The 25,060-nt window shown below is 44.9% G+C and overlaps 1 protein-coding gene across 1 annotated transcript in view; it reads right to left on the reverse strand.

The window, feature by feature from the left end:
* phf19 (PHD finger protein 19) overlaps positions 1 to 25,060 on the reverse strand; it is a 56,290-nt gene that overhangs the window by 27,146 nt on the left and 4,084 nt on the right. Inside the window, exons 2-5 of the mRNA XM_033048743.1 lie at positions 10,163 to 10,360; positions 7,668 to 7,749; positions 3,949 to 4,044; positions 772 to 872 (exon numbers count right to left, since the gene is read on the reverse strand). Of these exons, the coding sequence (XP_032904634.1) occupies positions 772 to 872; positions 3,949 to 4,044; positions 7,668 to 7,749; positions 10,163 to 10,345 (462 nt within the window). The 5' untranslated portion in view covers positions 10,346 to 10,360. The remainder of the gene's footprint in view (positions 1 to 771; positions 873 to 3,948; positions 4,045 to 7,667; positions 7,750 to 10,162; positions 10,361 to 25,060) is intronic.

Consider the following 25,060-nt stretch of genomic DNA (forward strand, 5'->3'; position numbering starts at 1 on the left):
AGTTAACAAACTAGACATCAGACATGGCTTGTGATGAAAGGAACTGCAGATGCTGGTCTATACCAAAGACAGACACAAAGTGCTGTAGTAACTCCAAATTTTTCTCCAGAGATGCTGCCTGAGTCGCTGGGTTACTCCAGCACTTTGTGTCTATCTTCAGACATTGCTTGACTCTTATTAAGTCCAGATGGTGCCCAACCCAGGTGACTCTCTGCGTGCTGGTCCCAGAAGTGGATCTGCAAGAACTCATTACAGTCGATTCGCTCCACACTTTTAAACCCTTACTCCAGCAACAGCACCAAACCTCATTCCCTACATCCTGTACAATGTGGACGGCTCAATTGTAATCATCAATAGTATTTTCACTGATGGGTTAGCACGCAACAAAATGCTTTTCACTGTATCTCGGTACACATGACAATAAACCAAAATTTAAAAAAACTATTTTGAGTTGAGTTTAGTTTATTGTCACGTGTACGCAGGTACAGTGAAAAGCTTTTGCTGCGTGGTATCCAGTCAGCGGTAAGACCTTACATGATCACAATCGATCCAGCCACAGTATACACATACATGGTAATAGGAATAACATGAATAATGTTTAATGCAAGTAAATTCTGACCAAACATAGTCCGAGGATCTCCAATGAGGGACATTTTATCTTTGCACAGATGGCAGTTTAATTCTGAGTTCCTTTATATTCCAAAGCAAACACTATAGATAAGATAGTAAAACGATGAAGACAATGGGTACTTCAACAAATGCAGTTCTTACCCTGACAGCCAATGCAAATATACACTGTCGACAGAACCAGGGCGCGCTGGATACATGGATTGGCCGGTCTACATTGGGATTGTGGCACAACTGATGATAACCTGGAGAGAAACAATGTTTAAACATTCTAATTACGATCACATTTCTTTTGGCAGCATTGTTTTCATCGCGCATACGTTATTTTAATTCTGCTATCGCCAATGAGTATGAAGTTAACAATCTCTGTGAAAATACAAGGGGACAACTGATGATTTACTGTCAATGTTTAAGAAGGAACTGCAGATGCTGGAAAATCGAAGGTAGACAAAAATGCTGGAGAAACTCAGCGGGTGAGGCAGCATCTATGGAGCGAAGGAAATAGGCAACGAAGGGTTTCGGCCTGAAACGTTGACTATTTCCTTGATTTACTGTCAATGTTCTGCAGATCAAACACCAATGCTGGAACTGGAATACTTCCCTTTACAGTGAACAGTCACCCTCTGGAACACATGGATCGAGCTGGGCATGCAGCGTATATTACATATCCATAATTGCCCCAAAGTGGACAACCACAAGACTGACACAGCATGGAAGCAGGACCTTCAGCCCAACGGGTCCACGCTGACCACACTAGTTCGATGTTATCCACCTTCCTCGTCCACTCCCTACACACTAGGGGCAATTTACAGAGGGCCAATTAACTTACAGATCCGCATGTCTTTGGGATGTGGGAGGAAACCCATGTGGTCACAGGGAGAACGTGCAAACTCCACACAAACAACTCCCGAGGTTGTGATCGAACCAGGGTCTCTGGCACTGTGAGGCAGTGACTCTACCAGCTGCGCCACTCTGCCACCCAACCACAATGGCAGCTCTGGACTCAAACTAGAGCTGGGAGGCAGAGATAATTACCTGAAGGACATGAATACACCAAAGATGATGTCATGATAATTCCATAGTTTTATCGACAGGCAGATTGGCATTTTAAAACTAATTGCAAATGTATTTATTTACTACAGTTTTATTTCCTTGACTGCCAGAAATGGATTTGAATATGATTCTGGATTAATAGTCCAAAGTTCCAGGTGTGACCCCGGCAACAACTAAGCCATCATATTCTATGACCAAAGCCTAGGTGAGGTCTGCAGTATGATTTTACCATGGTGTATGCATAACAAAGCATTCCATTGTACTATGTATCATAGAATCATTGAATCTCAATTGCAGAGTAAAATTCACACCAATAAGCTGCGACTCCACAGCTTTATACAAACATCTCTGTTTTAGTGTGACACAAGATGTTTTTTCTGCACAATTGGAGTGAGATTGCTACTGTAGTGGTGAATTAGGGGGAGTTAAGGGCCTGTCCCACTTACACCATTTTATTTAGCGACTTGCCGGCACCCGTCACTGTCGCAGCAGGTCGCCAAATATTTTCAACATGTTGAAAATCCAGCGGCGACCAGAAAAAGGTACTATTCTTTAGGCAACTATTCACGACCAAACTGGCGTCACCCCGCGGTGGCGAGTAGTCGCCCAAAGAGTCGTACCTTTTTCTGGTTGCCGCTGGGTTTTCAATATTTTGACATTTTTGGCAACCTGCTGCAACTATGACGGGTGCCGGCAGGTCGCCGAAAAAAATCACGCAAGTGGGACAGGCCCATTAGTCAGTCTCACAAAATGAACTAAAATGCTGGAAAGAAAAACGTAAGATAGCAATTAAAAATAATACATTCAGTGATACTAAGTGCAGTAATATGTTAAATGCATTCTTTCCTGTAGAATCAATTCTATAATGAGAGGTGAGAGGGCAAAGTTAATGGAGATGCGTGGGGCAAGTTTTGTTTACACATGGAGTGGTGGGGACCTGGAACGCAATGGAGGCAGATACAATAGTGGTGTTTAAGACAGGTGTTTAGACAGGTGCATGGAAGTGCAGGGAATAGAGGATCGCGTACAGGCAGATGAGACCAGTTAAACTTCTGGGCCGAAGGGCCTGTCCTGTGCTGGACGTTCTATAATTCAGTATTTCTCCAATAAAGATATACTAAATATTGACTGCCCTAAAGAATTGTGGTAGTCCCCATCTGTGCCACATCAATCGGCCAGTAATGCAAGTCAAGGAATACAATTGTTTAATTATACCAGGTTAGTGGGGTTGAGCACAAGAGATGGGAGCAGTCAAATGGCAAATTTCAAGCCTTCCGATAATATGGTAAAATCATCACAACCATTTCTGTATCAAAATGCATGCACGAAAACCTGTTGTTGACCAAGCGATGGCCTCTGTCAAACAGCAGTGGTCACTAGGTCTCAAGAACGGCCAGAATCTTACACCAACAACCAGCCTCCTCAACAAGGCAACTGAAACCATAAATCCTCCAAAGTGTTAGGTGGGGAGGAATATCATGTATCGAATAACAGCTGGTTCAAACATTAACAAATGTTGTTTTCTCTGGGTCTGTTTAGAAGATTTTCAAAAATCGAATCATGAGCTAACCGCACAGATTCAATTTCATTCCAACTAATTACACTGTGTTACTTCCCTAATTCAGCTACATTCTTGGGATGTGTCGAAAATGTAATGAGACTACTACAATTTGACTGAGGCCAGTGCTTGTTTAACAATAGTTTTTCATGTGTGCATTTTGATACAGAGAGGACAGGGAGAGCTGCACACTTGGCTATCCGTGCATTGCACCTCACACTGAAACCCTGGCCACAATCCCTCCGGTACAGGACCTGGGGAGTTATGGAGAGTTGTGTTGGAGTTCCAGATCAAGTTTGAAATGCCCTCTTGCCACCTCGTTAGAGACCCAACAGTCCCTGGAATAGAGTGGATGTGGGGAGGATGTTTCTACTAGTGGGAGAGTCTAGGACCAATGTTCATACCCACAGAATTAAAGGATGTTCCTTTAGGAAGGAGATCAGAAGGAATGTCTTTAGTCAGAGAGTAGTGAATCTAAAATTCATTGCCACAGAAGACTGTGAAGGCCCTCAGTGGATATTTATATTGCAGAGATAGATAGATTCTTGATTAGTACGGGCGTCAGTGGTTATGCGGAGAAGGCAGGAGTATGGGGTTAGGAGGGAAAGATAGACCAGCTATGATTGAATGGCAGAGTAGACTTGATGGGCCGAATGGCCTAATTCTGCTCCTATCACTTATGAGTTTATGATTCCAGCAGCATTTCTTACCCAGGCCACACTTGCCACAGACCAAGATTTCGTTGGGTGGAGTGGAGTTTTTCTCCGAGCAGATTTCACATTTCGGCTCTTCCCCCGGAACTCCGGCTGTTGGAGATTAAAATATACGGTCAATCATGGAAATCTTAGACGGAGAGTCAAACAGTCAAGAAAATAGAAGCACTAGCAAGAACAACTTGCTAATATTTCAACAACAGAGTTTTCAATCAGCAAATAGCCACAAAATGCTGGAGGATTTCAGTGGGACAGGCAGTATCTCTGGATAGGTAGAGTGAGAGGTAGTCTGTAGAATGGGTCTCGACCCGAAACATCACCCATTTCTTCTCTCCAGAGATGCTGCCTGACCCGCAGAGTTACTCAAGCATTTTGTGGCTATCCTGTGAGCATGTCTGGAGAGAAGGAATGGGTGGAGTTTTGGGTCGAGACCCTTCTTCAAATTACGTCTCAGTCTGAAGAAGGGTCTTGACCCAAAACGGCATACATTCATTCTATTCAGATACTGCCTGTCCCGCTGAGTTACTCCAGCATTTTGTCTATCTTCAGTGTCAACCAGCATCTGCAGTTCCTTCCTACACATACCCCAAGATGACAGGAGGGAGGAAACAGGGTGCAACATAATTTATGTCACTTCAGCAGTTCATTTATACTCAATGGAAATAGAAATGAGAAAAGTTCAAGAATGAACTGGTAAAAATGTGGTAAAGGAGGCATGTGTAAATTTGCCTTCGTAAGTCGGGGCATTGAGTGCAAGAGTCAGATATTCATGGTGCAGCTCGCTAAGATTTTGATTTGGCCACATTTAGAGTATTGCGTGCAGTTCTGGTCGCCCCATTACAGGAAGGATATGGAGGCTTTGGAAAAGGTGCAGAGGAAGTTCACCTGAATTGTGCCTGGATTAGTTACAGGGAGAGGTTGGACAGGCTTGGGTTGTTTTTTTCTGGGGATTACTGTAAATGCACAATCTTTCACCCAGGGTAGGGAATCAACGACCAGAGGACATAGTTTTAAGGTAAGAGGGACAAGATTTTATAGGAACCCGAGGGATCACTTTTTTCACAAAGGGTGGTGGGTATATGGAACAAACTACAGAGCAGGTAGTTGAGGAAGTATTATAACAGTTTAAAGACACTTAGACAGGTAAATGGATTGGAAATATTTAGAGGGACATGGGCCAAACACTGGCAAAGGGAACATGCGTCTTGGTCAGTATGGGCCTATTTCCTTGCTTACTGACTCAACACCCTCTGTACTGGAGAATTAGTCTCCTGTATCTTAGCAACTGCATCATTGTAACACCCTGAGTGAGAAAACCATGAGACAAATTAATGAATTCATGCAGCTCTTGCCTTTGTGATGTTCTATATTAAGGCTGTGGAAACTCTGAGACGACACTATCACTGAAGTGTCGGCTGTGGCTGAGACAGCTGTAACATTGTCTTTACGTCAGAAGGTTGCTTGATCAACACTAATCCCACAGTTTAGCACAGAAATGAAGATTAATACAGGTAGCTAGTTCTGCTATAATGTGATCGTCATGTCCTGAAGAAACTTTATGTTCTAGAAAACCCTGTTGTTAAAATAGTTTGTGTCAAATAGAGGGAAATGGAACATGTACAGGCAAATGACATCAGTTTAGTTTGATACAAGATACATTTATTTGTCACATGTGCCAGATGGCACAGTGAAATGTGATCACCATACAATAAAAATAAAGAACACAACACACGATAGAGTTCAACATAAAACATCCCCCCACAGCAGAATCAAAGTTTCCCACTGTGAGGGCCCGCTCGCCGGGGTGATGTAAGTCCGACGTCGGGGCTGGGGGACCTCCTCAGCGGCCTGGACATCAGAGTCGGCCACCTACCGGAGTCCGCGGCTCCCATAGTCCGCAGGCTGAGCCGGGCAGAGATTTAATGTTGGCGGCCCTCGACAAAGGGCCCCAGGACTCCGCGATGCCGAAGTCAGCGCCGGCTGCGCTGGAAACTCTGCAAACCACAGCTCCGCGATGTTGGAACAACGGCCCTACTCTCCGGAGCTCCAAACGGCGATCCAGGTAGGCATCGCCCGCTCCGCGGTGAATTCAGCGCTGCGTCGCCGCTGTTGTAGCTCTGGTCCGGTTCCTGGTCCCCGGCAGGAAAGGCCTCTCCGATCCAGGTGGTAGGCCGCGAGGAGGGGGGCGAGGATGCGACTCGGAGAAATAGTATCTGAAGCAGGGTCCCAACACGAAAGTCACCCATCTTTTTTCTCCAGAGATGCTGGCTGACCCGCTGAGTTACTCCAGCACTTTATGTCTAAAGGGCCTGTCCCACTTAGGCGATTTTTTAGGTAACTACAGGCGACTAGGCTGTCGCCACATGGTCGCCGGGGTGTCGCCTGTATGGTCGTGAGTCATCTCCTCACTTGTAGCATCGTTCTGGTCGGCGAGTGGGTTTGATGCCAATGAGCTTCTCCTGACGTAGGTTCTGTCGTAAGTTGTCGCTGGGTGACGTAGGTGAATTCCATTGGCGACTACCTACGTCAACCGGCATCAAGAGTAGTCAAGCAGTGACCGGCATTGTCTTCAGTTGCTGCCAACAGGGTCGTAGCTTGTCATGGGTGGATGTAGGTTGACTTCGATTGTCGTACGTTGTCGCCTGTGTGGTCATAGGTTGTCGTAGGTGGACGTCCTAAGTCGCGACGATTGGGTCGCCGGTTGTCGGTAGCTTGACGTCGACTAGGTGGTAGGTTGTCGTAGCCATTGTCGTAGGGGGTCCAGGCGCAATAACACTATGTCACACTAACAGGGCCAGGTTATCTCAGCATGATCGCAACTCTTGTTAGAGGGACATGAGGAACTGCAGACGCTGGTTTACAAAGAAAAAATACACAAAGTGCTGGAGTAACTCTCGTCAGACTGATTGGAGTACGAGGGATAGAGGTGGGGCAGGACAAAGTCTGGCAAGTGATAGGTGGATACGGATGAGGGGGATTTTGATTAGGAGAAGGGTGGACAAAGGCCAGAGATGGAAGACAAAAGTGCGTGAGATAAGGAGAGAAGAGGCATGAAATGTGAAGCCAGAGGATAGATAGATTAGGTTAGATTTTATTTGTTGTCATTTGAACCCAGAAGTTCAAACGAAATTTAGTTTCTGCTCTCATACAAACAAGAAGAACCAAGACACAGCACAATTTACACAAACATCCATCACAGCGAATCTCCTCCTCACTGTGATGGAAGGCAAAGTCTTATCTCTCCCCAGCACTCCCCATTCTCCTCCCGATGTCAGAGTCAAAGCCCCCGGCGGGCGATGATAAATAAGTCCCGTGGCAATTTGAAGCCACGCCAGGCGATGTAAGGCCCTGCTCCAGGTCATCCTCAAGGAAGGAATAGAGGTGGAAGGGGACGGGGGAAAATGAATAGGGAGAGCGGGATTGGGAGAGAAATGGGTGCGAGTAGTTATTTGTGGGATCTTGCTGTGTAGATAACTGGCTTCTGTTTCCCACATCGCAAGAGGTTTTTTTTTTAAATCATAATGATCTCGGCAACAACTTCAGGATAAGAAAAACACATAAATACATCCTTTATATCAGTGAAAGAAAAGCCCATCTTTGATCAATCCGACAGCATTTTAAACGTTTAAACTGTGGATAGATCCTGTGGTGATGGTGGAAAATAAAGATGTGGCATTAAGGAAGAACATTCACTTGGAACTGAACAATATCCTCACCATGCTGAATATCTTTCCAAAGAATCCAAAACTCAGAGTTATCTTCGAACACCAAGAGGCAATTTTGCTTGTGTCTGTTCACCTGAAGAAAGAAAACAAAATTAGTTCATTAACTGGAGCAGCAAAGATGAGGTTAGTATTTGAATATTAAAAGGGTGCATATTCTGAATATTTTATCCGAATCGCAATTAATGCAATCTATTAAAAGCTGCCACGTTTTGTAGGACGTGCAAAGCCTCACAGATGTAATGGTGGAATACTGCTTTTGTTTAAGAAGGAACAGCAGATGTTGGAAAATCGAAGGTAGACAAAAGTGCTAGAAAAACTCAGCGTGTGCAGCAGCATTTATGGAGCGAAGGAAATAGGCAACGTTTCATGGAACAATACAGCACAGGAACAGGCCCTTCAGCCCTGGCAATGTGTGTTCCGAACATGATGCCGAGACCAACACTCATCTACAGCACATATCCCACATCCCACTATACTTTTGCAAATGGGATTTGAGAGGCAATATTGATGAAATGGTACAGGTCTACAAAGCAGGAACACAGGGTCGTGAGATTCATGCACATGCATGTCACAAAGATGACAGGGTATAGTTAGCTAAACATGACATCGCAGACTTCATGAACAGGCACCCTGAATGGTGCAACAGTTATAGAGTCATAGAGCTCTAAAGCATGGAAACAGGGCCTTTGATCCACCTTGTCCAAACCAAGTTGCCATATTGGGCTAGTCCCATTTGCCTATATTTATCCAATATCCCTCTAAACCCTTCCTATCCACATATCATTCCAAATATCTTTTACAAGTTGTGATTATATTTGTTTCTACAACTTCCTCTGGCATTTCATTCCACTATTCTCCGAGTGAAAAGGTTGCCTAGGAAACCAAGGGTTTTTTTTTACACAAATGGTGGTAAGTGTATGGAACGAGCTGCTGGTGGAGGTAGTTGAGGCAGGTACTATCGCAACGTTTAAGAAACATTTAGACAGGTACATGGATATGACAGGTTTAGAGGGATATGGGCCAAACCAGGCATGTGGGACTCGTGTAGATGGGGCATGTTGGTCGGTGTGGCCAAGCCGGGTTGAAGGGCCTGTTTCCATGCTGCATGCGTCTATTACTAATCCTATTTGCCTCCTTTAAGTCCCTAACCTTCTATGGTTTCCCTATTTAAGTGACTTCTAACAGTCTCTGAAAAGTGATTATGTCCGTGTAAAATATTATTTCTCAAATCCCCTTTAAAAAAAACTCTTTCCTCCCATTTTAAACGTATGCACTCTTCTTTTTGATAATCCTACAATGGGAAAATGATACTGACTATCTAACGTACATATGCACAGAATCATAATGTACCCATTTTGTCAAATGCCAAAGATGCCCCATCTAAGCTTGACCCTTTTGCCTGTGTTTGGCCTTTGGCCGTCTAAACCATTCTTATCTATGTTCTCGTCCAAGTGTCTTTTAAATGGTGTTATAGTACCTGCCTCAACTACCCCCTCTGGCAGCTCGTTCCATATACCCACCGCCCTATGAGTGAAAAGGTTGCCCCTCAGGTTCCTATTAAATCTTTCCCCTCTCACTCGGGCAAGTGCCGCTGTGAAATTAATAACTCTTGTGCAACCCTGAAGTTCAGCACCTATGTCCATGTTTGGACCAAGGTTGAAATGAGACTTGAGTTCAATGATCATGGTGAAACCTTACCTGATGACCGGTGACAAGGTCATCTGCCACTTGATGGTACTTTCCACGTTATGTGCCATTACCTTCCCAATGGTTGAGAGCACTGATCAGAAAGTAGCGAATTATGGGCGTAGCCCAGACCATCACACAAACCAACCTCCCTTCCATCGACCATTTAAACCTCACGCTGCCTCGGCAAGGCCAGCAGCATAATCAAGGACGTGTCACCCACTGGCCACTCCTCCTCCCCTCTCCAATTGGGCAAAAGGTACAGAAGTGTGAAAACGTACACCTCCAGATTCAGGGACAGTTTCTACCCAGCTGTTATCAGGCAACTGGACCATCCTTCCACAACCAGAGAGCAGTGCTGAACTACTATCTACCTCATCGGGGACCCTCGAACTATCTTTGATCGGACTTCACTGACTTTACCTTGCATTAAACTGTATCTGTACACTGTGGACGGCTCGATTGTAATCATGTATTGTCTTTCCGCTGGCTGGTTAGAACTCGGTACACGTGACAATAAACTAAACTGTACTGAAGTAGTTAGCAGCATAGATGTCTCCTCCCTTTGGGGGTACAGGATTAGGGGCAATGTTACATACTGTTGGCTAGGTGCGAGTGATGGGGCGTACTGGAATGACTTGCCTAACGGCAGGCGTAGCTAGACCACAGCATAAACACTCAGTCCAGCAGCCAGGATATTGTCTAGGCCCTGGCATTTAGAAATAGGAAATGCTAGTTTAGAGGCATTTTATTAAAACCAACATTTGCTATTTTACTGTTTGAGTCAGGAATATTCATGCCTTCTTGATTTTTCCAAGGTAGACCAACCCATCTGTCCATCTTGACAAGACATACTGTCCTTCTGTGAAGGCACATTCCTGTTGTACGAGCACCGTTCCGTTTTGCAGAGGTTTGACGGAGATCTTCTCGATCTTTTTGTTGATGATCCCAACATCACACAGTTGCGACGTGCCGTTCTCCATCAGCTCCTCCTCTCGCTGCAGATAAACATCACACATTAATAATATTATTAGTGTTAGCCAACCAGCAGTTCTACACACTCCATGTACTGAAAGCTTTATGGTGGTGGCAAGGTGGCGCAGCGGTAGAGTTGCTGCCTTACAGTGTCAGAGGCCCGGGTTCATTCCAGACTACGGGTGCTGTCTGTACAGAGTTTGCACGTTCTCACCGTGACCTGCGTGGGTTTTCTCCGGGTACTCCGGTTTCTTCCCATATTCCGGGCATACAGGTTTGTAGGCTAATTGGCCTGGTAAAACAGCAAATTATCCCGAGTGTGTGTAGGATAGTGTTAGTGTGTGGTGATCGCTAGTCGGAGGAGCAGTGGTAGTGTTGCTGCCTTACAGCGCCAGGGACCAGAGTTCGATCCAGACTACGGGTGCTGTCTCTACAGAGTTTGCACGTTCTCCCCGTGACCGCATGGATTTCCCCCGGGTGCTCAGGTCTCCTCCCACACTTCAGTAAAGATTATAAATTGTCCCTAGTCTCTAGGATAGTCTCTGGTCAGCGTGGATTAAGTGGGCTGAAAGGCCTGTTTCTGCACTATATCTCTAAACTAAACAAAAAAAAATTACCAAAGAATAAGTGGTCTCTTATAAACTGACAATTGGATAATCTGGAATCCATGATCCTTAGGGAACCGTTGTTGATGAGCCTTATAGAGTTGCATCACAACTTCCTGACTGTAGAATTGTGCCACGATCAATGAAAACAAGTATACCATAAGCTTTCCTTGCCACTATCGACTTGTACACTTGGATCACAAGATCTCTCTGTACATCAATGCTGTTAAGGGACTTGCCATTAACTATGAATATTTTCCACGGATATTCAACCTCGGAGTGCAACACCTCACCAAATATGAAATGATGAAATGTTATATCCTGGATGTCTCCCAGGAGGCCACGAGCAGCTTGATTAGGCTGCCGGTCTAGGTAGGGGCGGGGTGGAGGACAGGCTGGCAGTCGGTGAGTAGGTCGGGACAGTAATGGAGGATGGTGCCGGTGATCGAGGACGGGCCAAAGGTTTGCCGGAGGGTGGTCGTGCCGCCAAGAACATAGGAGGACCGCGTGTGGGGGAACTGCCATGAAGGAGCCGGGGGGGAAACAAATGTGGACCCGGCGGGGGTTCCTTTGTAACTGTGTCGGCGTACTTTGGCTGGTGACTCTTTGCACACCTTGGGTACACAAAACAAAGAATATTACCGTGACTTGTCACATGTGACAATAAAGTATCACTCATTCATTCGCACTTGCTCAGATTAAACTTCATCATCCATTTCTTCAACCATTTTGTAGACTGATTCATATCCTGCTGTATATTGTGACAGCTTTATTTACAGTTCACAATGTCCAGCAGTCTTGAAGTCATCTGCAAATTTATTAACCATCCCATTTACATTTATGCCCAGGTCATGTTTATATATCATAAAAAAAAGAGCTCAGCACTGACCCTCACAGACCGCCAGCCCGAATATTATCCTTCCACCACAACCCTCTATCTTCGATCAGTAAACCAGTTATGAATCTATACGATCAAATTACTGTTAATCCCGTGTATTTTAATCAATTTATTATGGGGAATTTTATGAAAAGGCCTTAATAAAATCCATGTAAACAGCATACACCACCCTACCCTCATCAATCATCTTTGACACTTCCCCAAAATACTCAAATCAAGTCAATCTAGGAAATGACCTGCCATGTACAAAGCCATGCTGACTGTCCCGAATTAACCCATTCTCTTCCAAATTAGAGTAATTCCAATCACGAAGCATTCTCTCCAAAGGCTTGTTGAGGCCAGTTCATTGGCTATATTTAAGTTGAGGCCAGTTCATTGGCTATATTTAAGAGGGAGTTAGATGTGGCCCTTGTGGCTAAAGGGATCAGGGGGTATGGAGAGAAGGCAGGTACAGGATACTGAGTTGGATGATCAGCCATGATCATATTGAATGGCGGTGCAGGCTCGAAGGGCCGAATGGCCTACTCCTGCACCTATTTTCTATGTTTCCCAATATAATGTCACGTCGTAAACTCCATGTGGGAGCAAGTTCCACATTTCCAACCACTGTCCAGGTAAAGAAGTTTATCCTGAATTCCTCCTTGCATTAAAAAAAAGACTATCTTCTCACAGTTTTAGATTGTTCTAAGATGAAAAGCTTTTCCATACCTCGACATATCAAGCACATTCATAATTTCATAGAATGCTATTTGGATCATTCTCAGTGTTTCATTTTCTAGTCTTTTGAATCTTCCATGAATATAATGATATTACTTTTATTATTCATATATATTTAACTATGTATCTTCTGCAGTTTTGTATAAAGTCTCAGACTATTACAATATGGTTCTATATATATCAACATGGATTTCTGATTTTTTTATAATCTAGAAATTAAGTCAATGCTGAGTTTTCCATTGTTATTCATCATTGTTGTTTAATGATTTGTGAACGTGCACCTTATTCACTAGTGAATTTAATTTGTCATTTATATCTCCATTTTAAACGTTTGTTAATATGTTATATTTTGGCTACAAGACACAAGAAACTGCAGATACTGGAATCTTGATTAAAACAAAGTGCTGCAGGTCAGGCAGCATCTGTGAAGGAAAGATGGAAACAAAATGCTGGAGTAACTCAGCAGGTCAGACAACATCTCTACAGAAAAGGAAGCGGTGTCATTTCGGGTGGAGTCTGGGGTTTGAAGAAGGGTCTCGACCCGAAACGTCACCAATTGATTGAAAATTGATGTTTTCAAGAGAGAGTTAGATTTAGCTCTTAGGGCTAAGGGAATCAAGGGTCATGGGGAAAAAGCCGGAACGGGGGTACTGATTTTGGATGATCAGCCATGATCATATTGAATGGCGGTGCTGGCTCAAAGGGCCGAATGGCCTACTCCTGCACCTATTTTCTATGTTTCGATTCCATTTCTCCTGAGATGCTGCCTGAGTTACTCCAGCATTTTGTGTCTGTCTTTGGTCTAAACCAGCATCTGCAGTTCCTACCTACAGAGCATTTGCGAAGGGAATGGTCAGGTGACGTTTCAGGCACTGAATGGAGGAGGGGGAGAAAGCTGGAAGAGAAGCGGGAGTTAGACAAAGGGTTAGACATGGATACAGGCTGGGGGGGGGGGGGAGTGTTATAGGTAGGTGGAGTAAGTGATAAAGGCTAGAGGTGAAAGGGAGTCAAAAGGGTGTCAGATGAGCAGCGAGTGAAATGTAAAACTGTCGGGAGGGATATAGGTGGATAGGATGGGGGGGAAAGAGGACGTAATAAAAGGAAAATGGGGGACGAGGATGGGAGATGAGTGTATGAAGGATGGGAAAGGAGTAGGTAGGGTGACTGGGGGGTTAGGTGATGATGGGAGAAATGGAAAGTGAAAGGTGAGGGAGGATTTGATCAGCAAATGAGTGGAGTAAGTGGCAGAAGCTAGAGGTGAAAAGAAGTCTAAAGGGGTGTCAGTCACTCCCAGTTTTCAATGCCTGACTTACAGGCATTCCTTTGTGGAATGAACCCCCCTAATATCATTAGATACAACATTAGGATGTACATATATTTGTTTGTTCCTATGCATGACTGACACGGTTTCCACTCCATTCGTACTTTTAGAAAATTGTTCTTTCTTATCAGTCTTTGATGCTATTAGTTTAGTTTAGAGATTTGGCCTACCAGGTCCGTGGTGACCAGCGATCCCCATACACCAACACTATCGTACACATCAGGGACAATTTTACCAAAGCCAATTAGCCTACAAACCTGCACGTCTTGAGTGTGGGAGGAAACCGGAGTGGTCACAGGGAGAATGTACAAAATCCGTACAGACAACACCCAGAGTCAGGATCGAACCCGGGTCACCTGTACCACTGCACCACCGTGCCGCCCTAGTGTAATTGATTACAATGTGATGTAATATAGTTACCATATTGAGCGCCTTTTGCGTATAGGTTGCTCTGTTACAACATACATTAACATAAACGCAATTTGGATATAAAGCGAGCAATAGATTATGGAATACTTCTTGTATTAAGCGGGATGAATGGATTCTAACGCAATTTCAATCAGCAAATACAAACAACTTAAAAGTTACTTTGGAAATTCTCAAGCAGGAACAAAATGGTCTTGGTAAAAAAAGTCAAACGAGAAAAAAACTTGTGTCCAGTAATTTCCCTGCAGTAGTCAGGCCCCGTTTTCTCTTAAGAACATAGCTGCTAGTTTCACAGCGGTTGGCCATTGACATTGACAAGCAGTTGCTTCTATGGATATTTGTGCAATGATACTCTGTTAATACAATGTGGTATTGTTAGCTTGCCGTAACAAATATGAACCTGGAGCTTTTGAAAAGACCTTTTAACCTGCAGGTTAAAAAATGCTGTTTTGCGAATCTGAACCTCTCCAGCCCCTTAACCCAACTTATCCCCATTGACATGAGAGTTTCAGAACACGATTTTCTAGAATGCAAGTTTTCTGGGCATCACAACTACCATGATACAGCAGAACTACCTGCATTTTCCAAACTATGGACAAAATCGATCTATGTTTGTGAAAATGGAATCTGTTTGTTACCCGGAGATGGTTTGTGACGGCACCGTGTCACAGCGGTATGGTTGCTGCTTTACAGCGCCAGAGACTCGGGTTCCATACTTACTATGGGCGCTGTCTGTGTGGAGTTTGTATGTTCTTCACTGGACTGCAGGGTTTTCTTCGGGAGCCTCGGTTTACTCCCACACTCGAAAAACGTTCAGGTTTGTAGGTTAATTGGTTTCAGTTAAATTTTAAACTGTACTTAGTTTGTGAGGTTTAAGTTTCAGTTTTAGAGAAACAGTGCGGAAACAGGCCCTTTGGACAACCGAGTCCACACCAACCAGCGATCTTCATAAACTAGCACTATCCTACACACTAGGGACAATTGACAATCTTTACCGAACCCAATTAACTTACAAACCTGCACATCTTTGGAGATGTGGGAGGAAACCGGAGCACCCGGAGAAAACCCATGCGGTCACAGGGAGAACGTGCAAACTCCGCACGGACAGCACCCGTAGTCAAGATTGAACCCGGATCTCTGGCACAGCAAGACAACAACTCTACCGCTGCGCCACCGTGCCACTCTAATCTGTGTATTTCGACAAACACTGGACACCATTAATTCTATCGCTGCTAGTTACCCATTCCAACGAATGTTGGTACATCCAAATGTTGACTTGAATCCCTGGTTACCGAATCTAATCATTTCTCTACATGGGAACAACTCTGCTTTCAACATAAATCACTTCTCATTTGTCGCTGAACTGAAAACAGGCCCCCACAGGTCTCCACCCGTCCCTCTCCTCTTGGACTCCCCAGAATGGCCTTGAGTCTGAAGAAGGGTCTCGACGCGAAACTTCACCCATTCCTTCTCTCCTGAGATGCTGCCTGTCCCGCTGAGTTACTCCAGCATTTTGTGCCTATCCCCAACTCCTGTCGTTTGTTTTGATCCTTCTTTCAATGCAGTAGCTGCCTGCCCCCACTCTGCATCATATTTAGTCCCTCACTGAAAGCCATTCGGGAGCCCGAACTCCTCTGTTGTTTCTGCAAAGTAAATCAATAAAGTCAAGCATTTTTTGTACCAGTTTTTATTATATTCTACATTTTAGGGTGTTTTGTTGCTGGATATTTTAGCAAAGTTTCCAATAGCTTTAACACCGTCAGTAGTCCTGCAGCCTCACATTGACAGAAACCCGAGTTCAATCCTGACCTCAGCTGCTATCTGTGTGGAGTTTGCACATGACCTGGGTTCGATCTTGACTATGGGTGCTGTCTGTACAGAGGTTGTACGTTCTCTCTGAGACCTGCATGCATTTTCTCCGGGTGCTCCGGTTTCCTCCCACACTCCAAAGATTTACAGGTTTGTATGTTAATTAGCCTCTGTAAATTGCCCCTAGCGTCTAGTGTATGTGAAATTGGGATAACATAGAACTAGTGTGAATTGGTAATTAATGGTCACTGTGGATTCAGTGGGCCGAAGGGCCTGTTTAAATGCTGTACCTTTTAGTCAGTCAATTGCTGATGCAAACCTAATTGCCTCGGGGCAACCTGGAGTTTAATGCTAAAAATATTTTTTTGAGTATCAGGGCAGCACAGTGGCACAGGTTCAGGCCCGGGTCTTCGGAGTTGTATGGTAGCATGCTACCAGCGGTACCATGCTACCTTACAACTCCAAAGACCCGGGCTTGAACCTGACCATGGTGCTGTCTGTACGGAGGTTGTATGTTCTCCCTGTGACTGCGTGGGTTTTCTCCTGGGTGCTCTGGTTTCATCCCACACTCCAAAGACGTACAGGTTTGTAGGTTAACTGGCTTTGGTAACATTGTAAATTGTCCCTAGTGTGTAGGATAGTGCTAGTGCACGGGGTGATCGCTGGTCGGGATGGACACGGTGGGCCGAAGGGCCTGTTTCCACGCTGTATCTCTAAAGTAAACTAGAGACCCAGCCTACTCAACCTCTCCCCATAGCTCACACCCTCTAGTCCTGACAACATCCTTGTAAATCTTCTCTGAAGCCTTTCAAGCTTGACAATAACATGGTGCCCAGAACTGAACACAATATTCTCAATGCGGTCTCACCAACATCTTATACAACTGCAACATGACCTCCCAACTTTTATTCTCAATACTGATGAAGGCTAACGCGCCAAAAGCCTTTTTGACCACATCCACCTGCGACTTGAACTTCAAGGAGCGTTACACTTGTACTCCTAGATCCCTCTGCTCTACAACACTCCCCAGAGGTCTACCATTCACTGCGTAGGTGACAGTACCTTCAGTATTGAGTCTTGACAACATCCTTGTAAATCTTCTCTGAAGCCTTTCAAGCTTGACAATAACATGGTGCCCAGAACTGAACACAATATTCTCAATGCGGTCTCACCAACATCTTATACAACTGCAACATGACCTCCCAACTTTTATTCTCAATACTGATGAAGGCTAACGCGCCAAAAGCCTTTTTGACCACATCCACCTGCGACTTGAACTTCAAGGAGCGTTACACTTGTACTCCTAGATCCCTCTGCTCTACAACACTCCCCAGAGGTCTACCATTCACTGCGTAGGTCCTTCCCTTGTTAGACGTCACAAAATGCAACTCCTCACACTTCTCTGTATTGAATTCCATCAACGATTCCTATGCCCACCTGGCCAATCGATCCAGATCCTGCTGCAATCGTTCACAACCATCTTCACTATCTGCAAAACCTCCCACTTTTGTATCATCAGGAAACTTGCTAATCTTGCCCTGTATGTTCTCATCCAAATCATTGATGTAGATGACAAACAGTAACGGGCCCAGCACCGAACCCTGAGGCACACCACTAGTCACAGGCCTCCAGTCCGAGAAGCAACCTTCCACCATCACCCTCTGCTTCCTTCCATGGAGCCAATTTGCTATCCATTCAGTTATCTCTCCTTGGATCCCATGCGATCTAACCTTCCAGAGCAGCCTACTATGCGGAACCTTGTCGAATGCCTTCCTGAAATCCATGTACACAACATCTACAGCTCTGCCCTCATTGACCTTTTTGGTCACGTCTTCAAAAAAATCAATCAGATTTGTGAGACACGTCCTCCCACGTACAAAACCATGCTGACTCCCTAATCAACCCTTGCCCATCCAAATGTCTGAATAATCTATTCCTCAGAATACTCTCTAGTAACTTTCTAACTACAGATGTTAAGCTCACCGGCCTATAGGTCCCAACATTTTCCCTGCAGCCCTTCTTGAAAAGAGGCACAACATTTGCCACCCTCCAGTCTTCCGGCACCTCTCCCGTATTTAAGGACGACTCATAAATTTCAACCAGGGCTCCCGCAATATTCTCTCTAGTTTCTCGCAATGTCCTCGGATATATCTGATCAGGCCCTGGAGATTTGTTTATCTTCATACTCGACAGTACCTTCAGTACTTTTTCGACGGTAACACTGACTGCTCTCAAGCCACTTCCATTAACTGCCCCAAGTTGCTCCGTCCAACTGTCTTTCTCCTCAGTAAATGCAGAGGAGAAATACTCATTGTAGACCTTGCCCATCTCCTATGGCTCCACACAAAGGTGACCGCTTTGATTCCTGAGAGGTCCCACTCTCTCTCTCTATTTACCCTTATTTATAAAATATTTTAGGATTGCCCTTAATGTTACCCTCCAGAGCTTCTGGCCCCTTTTGCCCTTCTGATCTTTTAAAATTTACTCCTTAGTTCCCGAACGTCCTCCAGGGATGCACTTGATCCGAGTTGTCCCATGCATCCTTCTTACTTTTGACCAATGTCTCAATTTCCCTCGTCAGCCAAGCTTCCTGACGTTTGCCTGCTTTGCCCTTCACTCTAACGGGGACGTACATATCCTGCGCCTTCGTCAGCACATTTTTAAAAACATCCAACTTGGCCGATGTTACTTTCCCCTCAAATAACCTGCCCCAGTCAACTTGAGCGAGACCTTTGCTCATACCCTCAAGGTTGGGTAATGAGCGGACATTTTATACTCACTCATAAAATTCCCGTCCAAACTTTAGTGGTCATTTTGAACAGCGTTTAAATATCTTTTAATATCAGTCACAAAGGCCAAAGTGCAAAAATGGTACTGTTCAATAGCAAGTTCTTTATGCATCACATATTGACAGGGCATCTCTCCAATTCTCAGTGGAGTCTTTTTGGTTCTAAATAAAGACTTTATGAAAAGTATTAAGAACTATCAGAACTATTTATTAAGGTGATTCGATATTATCTTGATCACCTTAGCCTTATAGGGACTCATTTAGATCTGTAAAATTACATAAGAATCATTAAATTAATTATTTCCCAAAAATATATAGTTACATATTAAGGTTAATAAGTGTATCGAGTTAGGTATGATGCCGCTACTTTTTATACTTGAATAAGAATGTTTCAGCTTTGGAGATGTTACCCAGATCAGTTCCTCAGATGACTTTTCTGCTGATAATTCAAAGTTTAAGGCTAAGGTTTAACGCAATACAGTTTCATTTATTCTACTCTACCTCACATGTGCAGTTCAGCCTTAAACACTGTGTCAGCAGAGCTTGCTCAGGCCTGTTGCCTCAATGTCAAAAGGTCCTGGGGTTCAAACTGCACTCGAGACAAGATCACAAGACTCTGGATGACCACCAGTGCAGTACTGAGATTAGATTTATATTCTATATACTTTCTATATTCTATATAGACTCTACTATATTTCAGATCCTAGGTTATCGGTCGGGCTGCCAAGAACAAAGATGGACCCGGCGGCAGGGGGGGGGGCACTTAGAACAATAGAGGGATCCTGTAGGGGTGGTGGAGGCACCGAGAGCAAAGACCGGGACTGTAATGAGTTACATCAAAAATAGATGCAGGAGGAGGCCATTTGGCCCTTCGAGCCAGCACCGCCATCCATTGTGATCATGGCTGATCATCCACAATCAGCAATCCATGTCTGCCTTCTCCCCATATCCCTTGATTCCGCTAGCTCCTAGAGCTCTATCTAGCTCGCTTTTAAATTCATCCAGTGAACTGGCCTCCACTGCCCTCTGTGGCAGAGAATTCCACAAATTCACAACTCTCTGGGTGAAAAAGTTTTTTCTCATCTCAATTTTAAATGGCCTCCCCTTTATTCTTAGACTTTGGCCCCTGGTTCTGGATTCCCCCATCATTGGGACCATTTTTCCTGCATTTAGCTTGTCCGGACCTTTTATAAATTTATACGTTTCTATAATAACCCCACTCATCCTTCTAAATTCCAGTGAACACAAAAGTACTTTTATAACTTTGCCAGTGCCAGTTATGTAGCGGCTCTGAGAGAATTTTGCATATTGTATGAAAAACAAAGAATTTCACTGCATCTAGGTACGTGTGACAATGGAGTATCATTAAATCATTGGAAAAGTCCTCCCTTGTTGTTTGAAAGCCCACACTGTCGACGTCAACACTCCATCACATTCAATCACCCATTGGGATCAGGGATTCCGATTTTTGGACCATTGGGGTCTCTATCGGGACAGAGATGATAGGTACGAGGGAGGTGCAGCACTTGAACTGGGGGGGGGGGGCACAAACATCCTCACAGGGAGGGTTGCTGGTGCTACTCAGGAGGGGTTAAACTAGAATGGCGGTGGGGTGGGAACCAGAGCAGTAAATGGAAGGGCTGATGAGAAAGTGGAGGCTATGAGTAGGTAAGTCTCAATGGAAGGAGAGGCAGGGAGAGGTTCATGAATATGGGGATAATGAAGTGTGTTTACTTCAATGCAAGGAGTATTGTGGATAAAGCTGAGGAACTTGGAGCCTGGATCAGTGCTTGGAATTGTGACATTGTGGCCATTAAGGAAACTTGGTTGCGGGAAGGACACGACAGGCAAATCAACGTGCCTGGGGTTCGATGTTTCAGACGAGATAGAGAGGGCGTAACAGAGGTGGAGGAGTTGCTTTCCTGATCAGAGAGAATGTCTTGGCAGTACTCAGAGAAGACATACTGCAGGGTACGTCTACTGAAGGGCCTGTCCCACTTGGTGGCGCGCGAAGATTTTGTGAATCCCAAAATCCTGGGGTGCCGCGCTCTACCGTGTGTCACTGCCTACGCCACCACGCGCCATGCGTACGTAATGCACGCCATACGCATAATTGATGTTGTATACATGACGTGCAAATGACACCCAAATGGGACAGGCCCTTGTGCCATTATGGTTGGAACTCACAAATAAGGAGCAATTACTCTAATGGGATTATATTATAGGACACCCAATAGCCAATGTCCAATAGCAATAGCCAATATCCTAACCAACAGACCCCAATCAGTGAAGATAGAGGACAAATAATCCTCTACAATAATCCTCAACACTGGTGCTCCACAAGGATATGTTCTCAGCCCCCTTCTTTACTCCTTGTACACCCACGACTGTGTAGCCATGTACAAATCTCAATCAATGTACAAATTCGCGGACGGCACCGCCATACGGATATCAAATAATGACGAGATGGAGTGCAGGAAGAGGATTGAGGACCTCATGTCCTGGTGTCGAGACAACAACCTTTCTCTCAATGTCAGCAACACAAAGGAGATAGTGATCGACTTCAGGAAGCGAAGCGGTATTGACGGTTTGCATTGACGGTGCCGAAGTAGAAATGGTTAAAAACTTCAAATTCCTAGGAGTCAATATCACCAACAACTTCTCCTGGACCAACTACTATTGAAGCAACGACTTAAGAAGTTCAGATTGACCCCAACAACTCTCACCAACTTCTACAGATGCGCCAGAGAAAGCATTCGATCAGGATGCATCACAGCTTGGTTTGGGAACAGCTCCATCCAAGACCGCAAATTGTGGACACAGCCCAGACCATCACACAAACCAACCTTTCCATTGACTCCATTTATATATCACGCTTCCTCGGCAAGGCCTGCAGCATAATCAAGGACAAGTCGCACCCTGGCCACTCCCCTCCCCCATCGGGCAAAAGGTATAGAAATGTGAAAAAGCACACCTCCAGATTCAGGGACAGTTTCTTCCCAGCTGTTATCAGGCAACTGAATCATCCTACCACAGTTGGAGAACAGCCCCGAACTATTATCTACCTCATTGGTGACCCTCGGACAATGTTTGATCAGATTTTACTGACTTTACCTTACACTAAACGTCATTCCCTTATCATGTATCTATACATGTAAATGGATCAATTGTAATCATGTATTGTCTTTTTGCTGACTGGTTAGCACGTGACAAAAACAAGAGCTTTTCACTGCACCTCAGTACGCGTGACAATAAACTAAACTAAACTAGTCAGTGGGAGATAGAGGATCAGATATGTAGAGAGTTTACAGAAGGATGCAAGAACCAGAGTTGTTGTAGTGGGTGACTTTAAAAGATGAGATAGCCGCATAAAAGATGAGATAGCCGCACATTTGGATAGCAGTAACAGGATCGGTCCGAGTCAGCATGGATTTACGAAGGGGAAATCATGCTTGACTAATCTTCTGGAATTGTTTGAAGATGTAACTAGGAAAATGGACAAGGGAGAGCCAGTGGATGCAGTGTACCTGGACTTTCAGTAGCATTTGATAAGGTCCCACATAGGAGATTAGTGGGCAAAATTAGGGCACATGGTATTGGGGGTTGAGTGCTGACATGGATAGAGAAGTGGTTGGCAGACAGGAAACAAAGAGCAGGGATTAACGGGTCCCTTTCAGAATGGCAGGCAGTGACTAGTGGGGTACCGCAAGGCTCGGTGCTGGGACCGCAGCTATTTACAATTTACATCAATGATTTGGATGAAGGGATTCAAAGTAACATTAGCAAATTTGCAGATGACTCAAAGCTGGGTGGCAGTGTGAACTGTGAGGAGGATGCTATGAGAATGCAGGGTGACTTGGACAGGTTGGTGGAGTGGGCAGATGCATGGCAGATGAAGTTTAATGCGGATAAATGTGAGGTTATCCACTTTGGTAGCAGAAACAGGAAGGCAGTTTACTATCTAAATGGCGAAAGTTGGGAAAAGGGGAAGTACAACGGGATCTGGTGGTCCTTGTACATCAGTTTATGAAAGTAAGCATGCAGGTACAGCAGGCAGTGAAGAAAGCGAATGGCTTGTTGGCCTTTATAAAAAGAGGATTCGAATATAGGAGCAAAGAGGTCCTTCTGCAGTTGTACAGAGCCCTAGTGAGACCACACCTGGAGTATTGTGTGCAGTTTTGGTCCCCTAATTTGAAGAAGGACATTCTTGCTATTGAGGGAGTGCAGCGTAGGTTTACAAGGTTAATTCCCGGGATGGTGGGACTGTCATATGCTGAGAGAATGGAGCAGCTGGGCTTGTACACTCTGGAGTTTAGAAGGATGAGAGGGTATCTCATTGAAACATATAAGATTGTTAAGGGCTTGGACACGCTAGAGGAAGTAAACATGTTCCCGATGTTGGGGGAGTCCAGAACCAGGGGCCACAGTTTAAGAATAAGGAGTAAGCCATTTAGAATGGAGACGAGGAAACACTTTTTCTCACAGAACGTGGTGAGTCTGTGGAATTCTCTGCCTCAGAGGGCAGTGGAGGCAGGTTCTCTGGATGCTTTCAAGAGAGAGCTAGATAGGGCTCTTAAAAATAGCGGAGTCAGGGGCTATGGGGAGAAGGCAGGAACGGGGTACTGATTGGGGATGATCAGCCATGATCACATTGAATGATGGTGCTGGCTCGAAGGGCCAAATGGCCTACTACTGCACCTGTTGTCTATTGTCTATTGTCACCAATATTGACGGGGACTTTCTCAGAAAGGACTTTAACATTATGTGGATAATCCAACTGAAGGAGGGACCACACGGGACCTTATATTACAAACAAGCCTCACCAAGTGACTGGTGTGAAGGGACAAAAGGGGCCACAAAATGGCATTGGCAAGTCGGATTCAGGAAAATCCCAAGGCTTTTTATACGTACGTTAAAAATACCAGGGTGACCAGGGAGAAGGTAGGTAGACATAACTGCTGGAGAAACTCAGCGGGTGAGGCAGCACCTGAAACGTCACCTATTCCTTCGCTCCATAGATGCTGCCTCACCCGCTGAGTTTCTCCAGCATTTTTGTCTACCTTCGATTTTTCCAGTGTCTTCAGTTCTTTCATAAACAGGGAGAAGGCAGGAGCGCTCAGAGATAAAGGAGGGAACCTATGTTTGGATTTAGAGGATGTAGGCAAGGTATTAAACATATACTTTGGATCTGTATTCACCAAGGAGAAGGACTTGGAGGACAGTGAGATCAGTGTGGGGAATACAAACATGCTGGGACAGTTTGAGGTTGAAAGAGGTGGTGCTGAGGCTCTTGAAGAATATTAAAGTGGATGTCCCTGGGGCCTGATGGGATCTATCCCAGGTTATTGAGGAAGACAAGAGAGGAGATTGTGGGGGACTTGACGAGGATCTTTGTTTCTTCTCTAGCCAGAGGCGAGGTCCCAGAGGACTGTAGAGTGGCCAATGTTGTTTAAGAAGGGAAGTGGAGAGAATCCTGTGAACTATAGGCTGGTGAACCTCACATCAGTGGTAGGAGAACTATTGGAGAGAATTTGTTGTGATTGGATTTACTCCCATTTGGAAGTGAATGGGCTAATTAGGGATAGTCAGCGCGGCTTTGTATGTGGCAGGTCGTGTCTTACTAACTTGATTTGAGTTTTTTTAAGGAGGTGACAAAGGAGATTGATGATGTAGCCCAGCTATGCCTGCCTCTTTGTAGGGTATGTCGAACAATCCCAGTTCCAGGCCCTATCCCCACACTATTGAAAACTGCATTGGTACTACCTCCTGCACCCATGCAGAACTCAGCGGGTCAGGCAGCATCTCTGGAGAGAAGGAATGGGTGACGTTTCGGGTTGAGGCCCTTCTACAGACACCACCCATTCTTTCTCTCCAGAGATGCTGCCTGACCCGCTGAGTTACTCCAGCATATTGTGTCTACCTTCGATTTAAACCAGCATCTGCAGTTCTTTCCTACCCATGCAGAACTCATGGACTTCATTTGGACCATCTCCGACACCTCCCTCCCCTTTCTTAATCTCACCGTCTCCATCACAGGAGATAGACTATTGACTGACGTCTATCATGAACCTATTGACTACCACAACTATCTCGACTACACTTCTTCCCACCCTGCATCTTGCAAAGACTCTATCCCCTTCTCCTAATTCCTCCATCTAC

The sequence above is a fragment of the Amblyraja radiata genome, chromosome 32 (genome assembly GCF_010909765.2).
Source record: "Amblyraja radiata isolate CabotCenter1 chromosome 32, sAmbRad1.1.pri, whole genome shotgun sequence".
NCBI lineage: Eukaryota > Metazoa > Chordata > Chondrichthyes > Rajiformes > Rajidae > Amblyraja > Amblyraja radiata.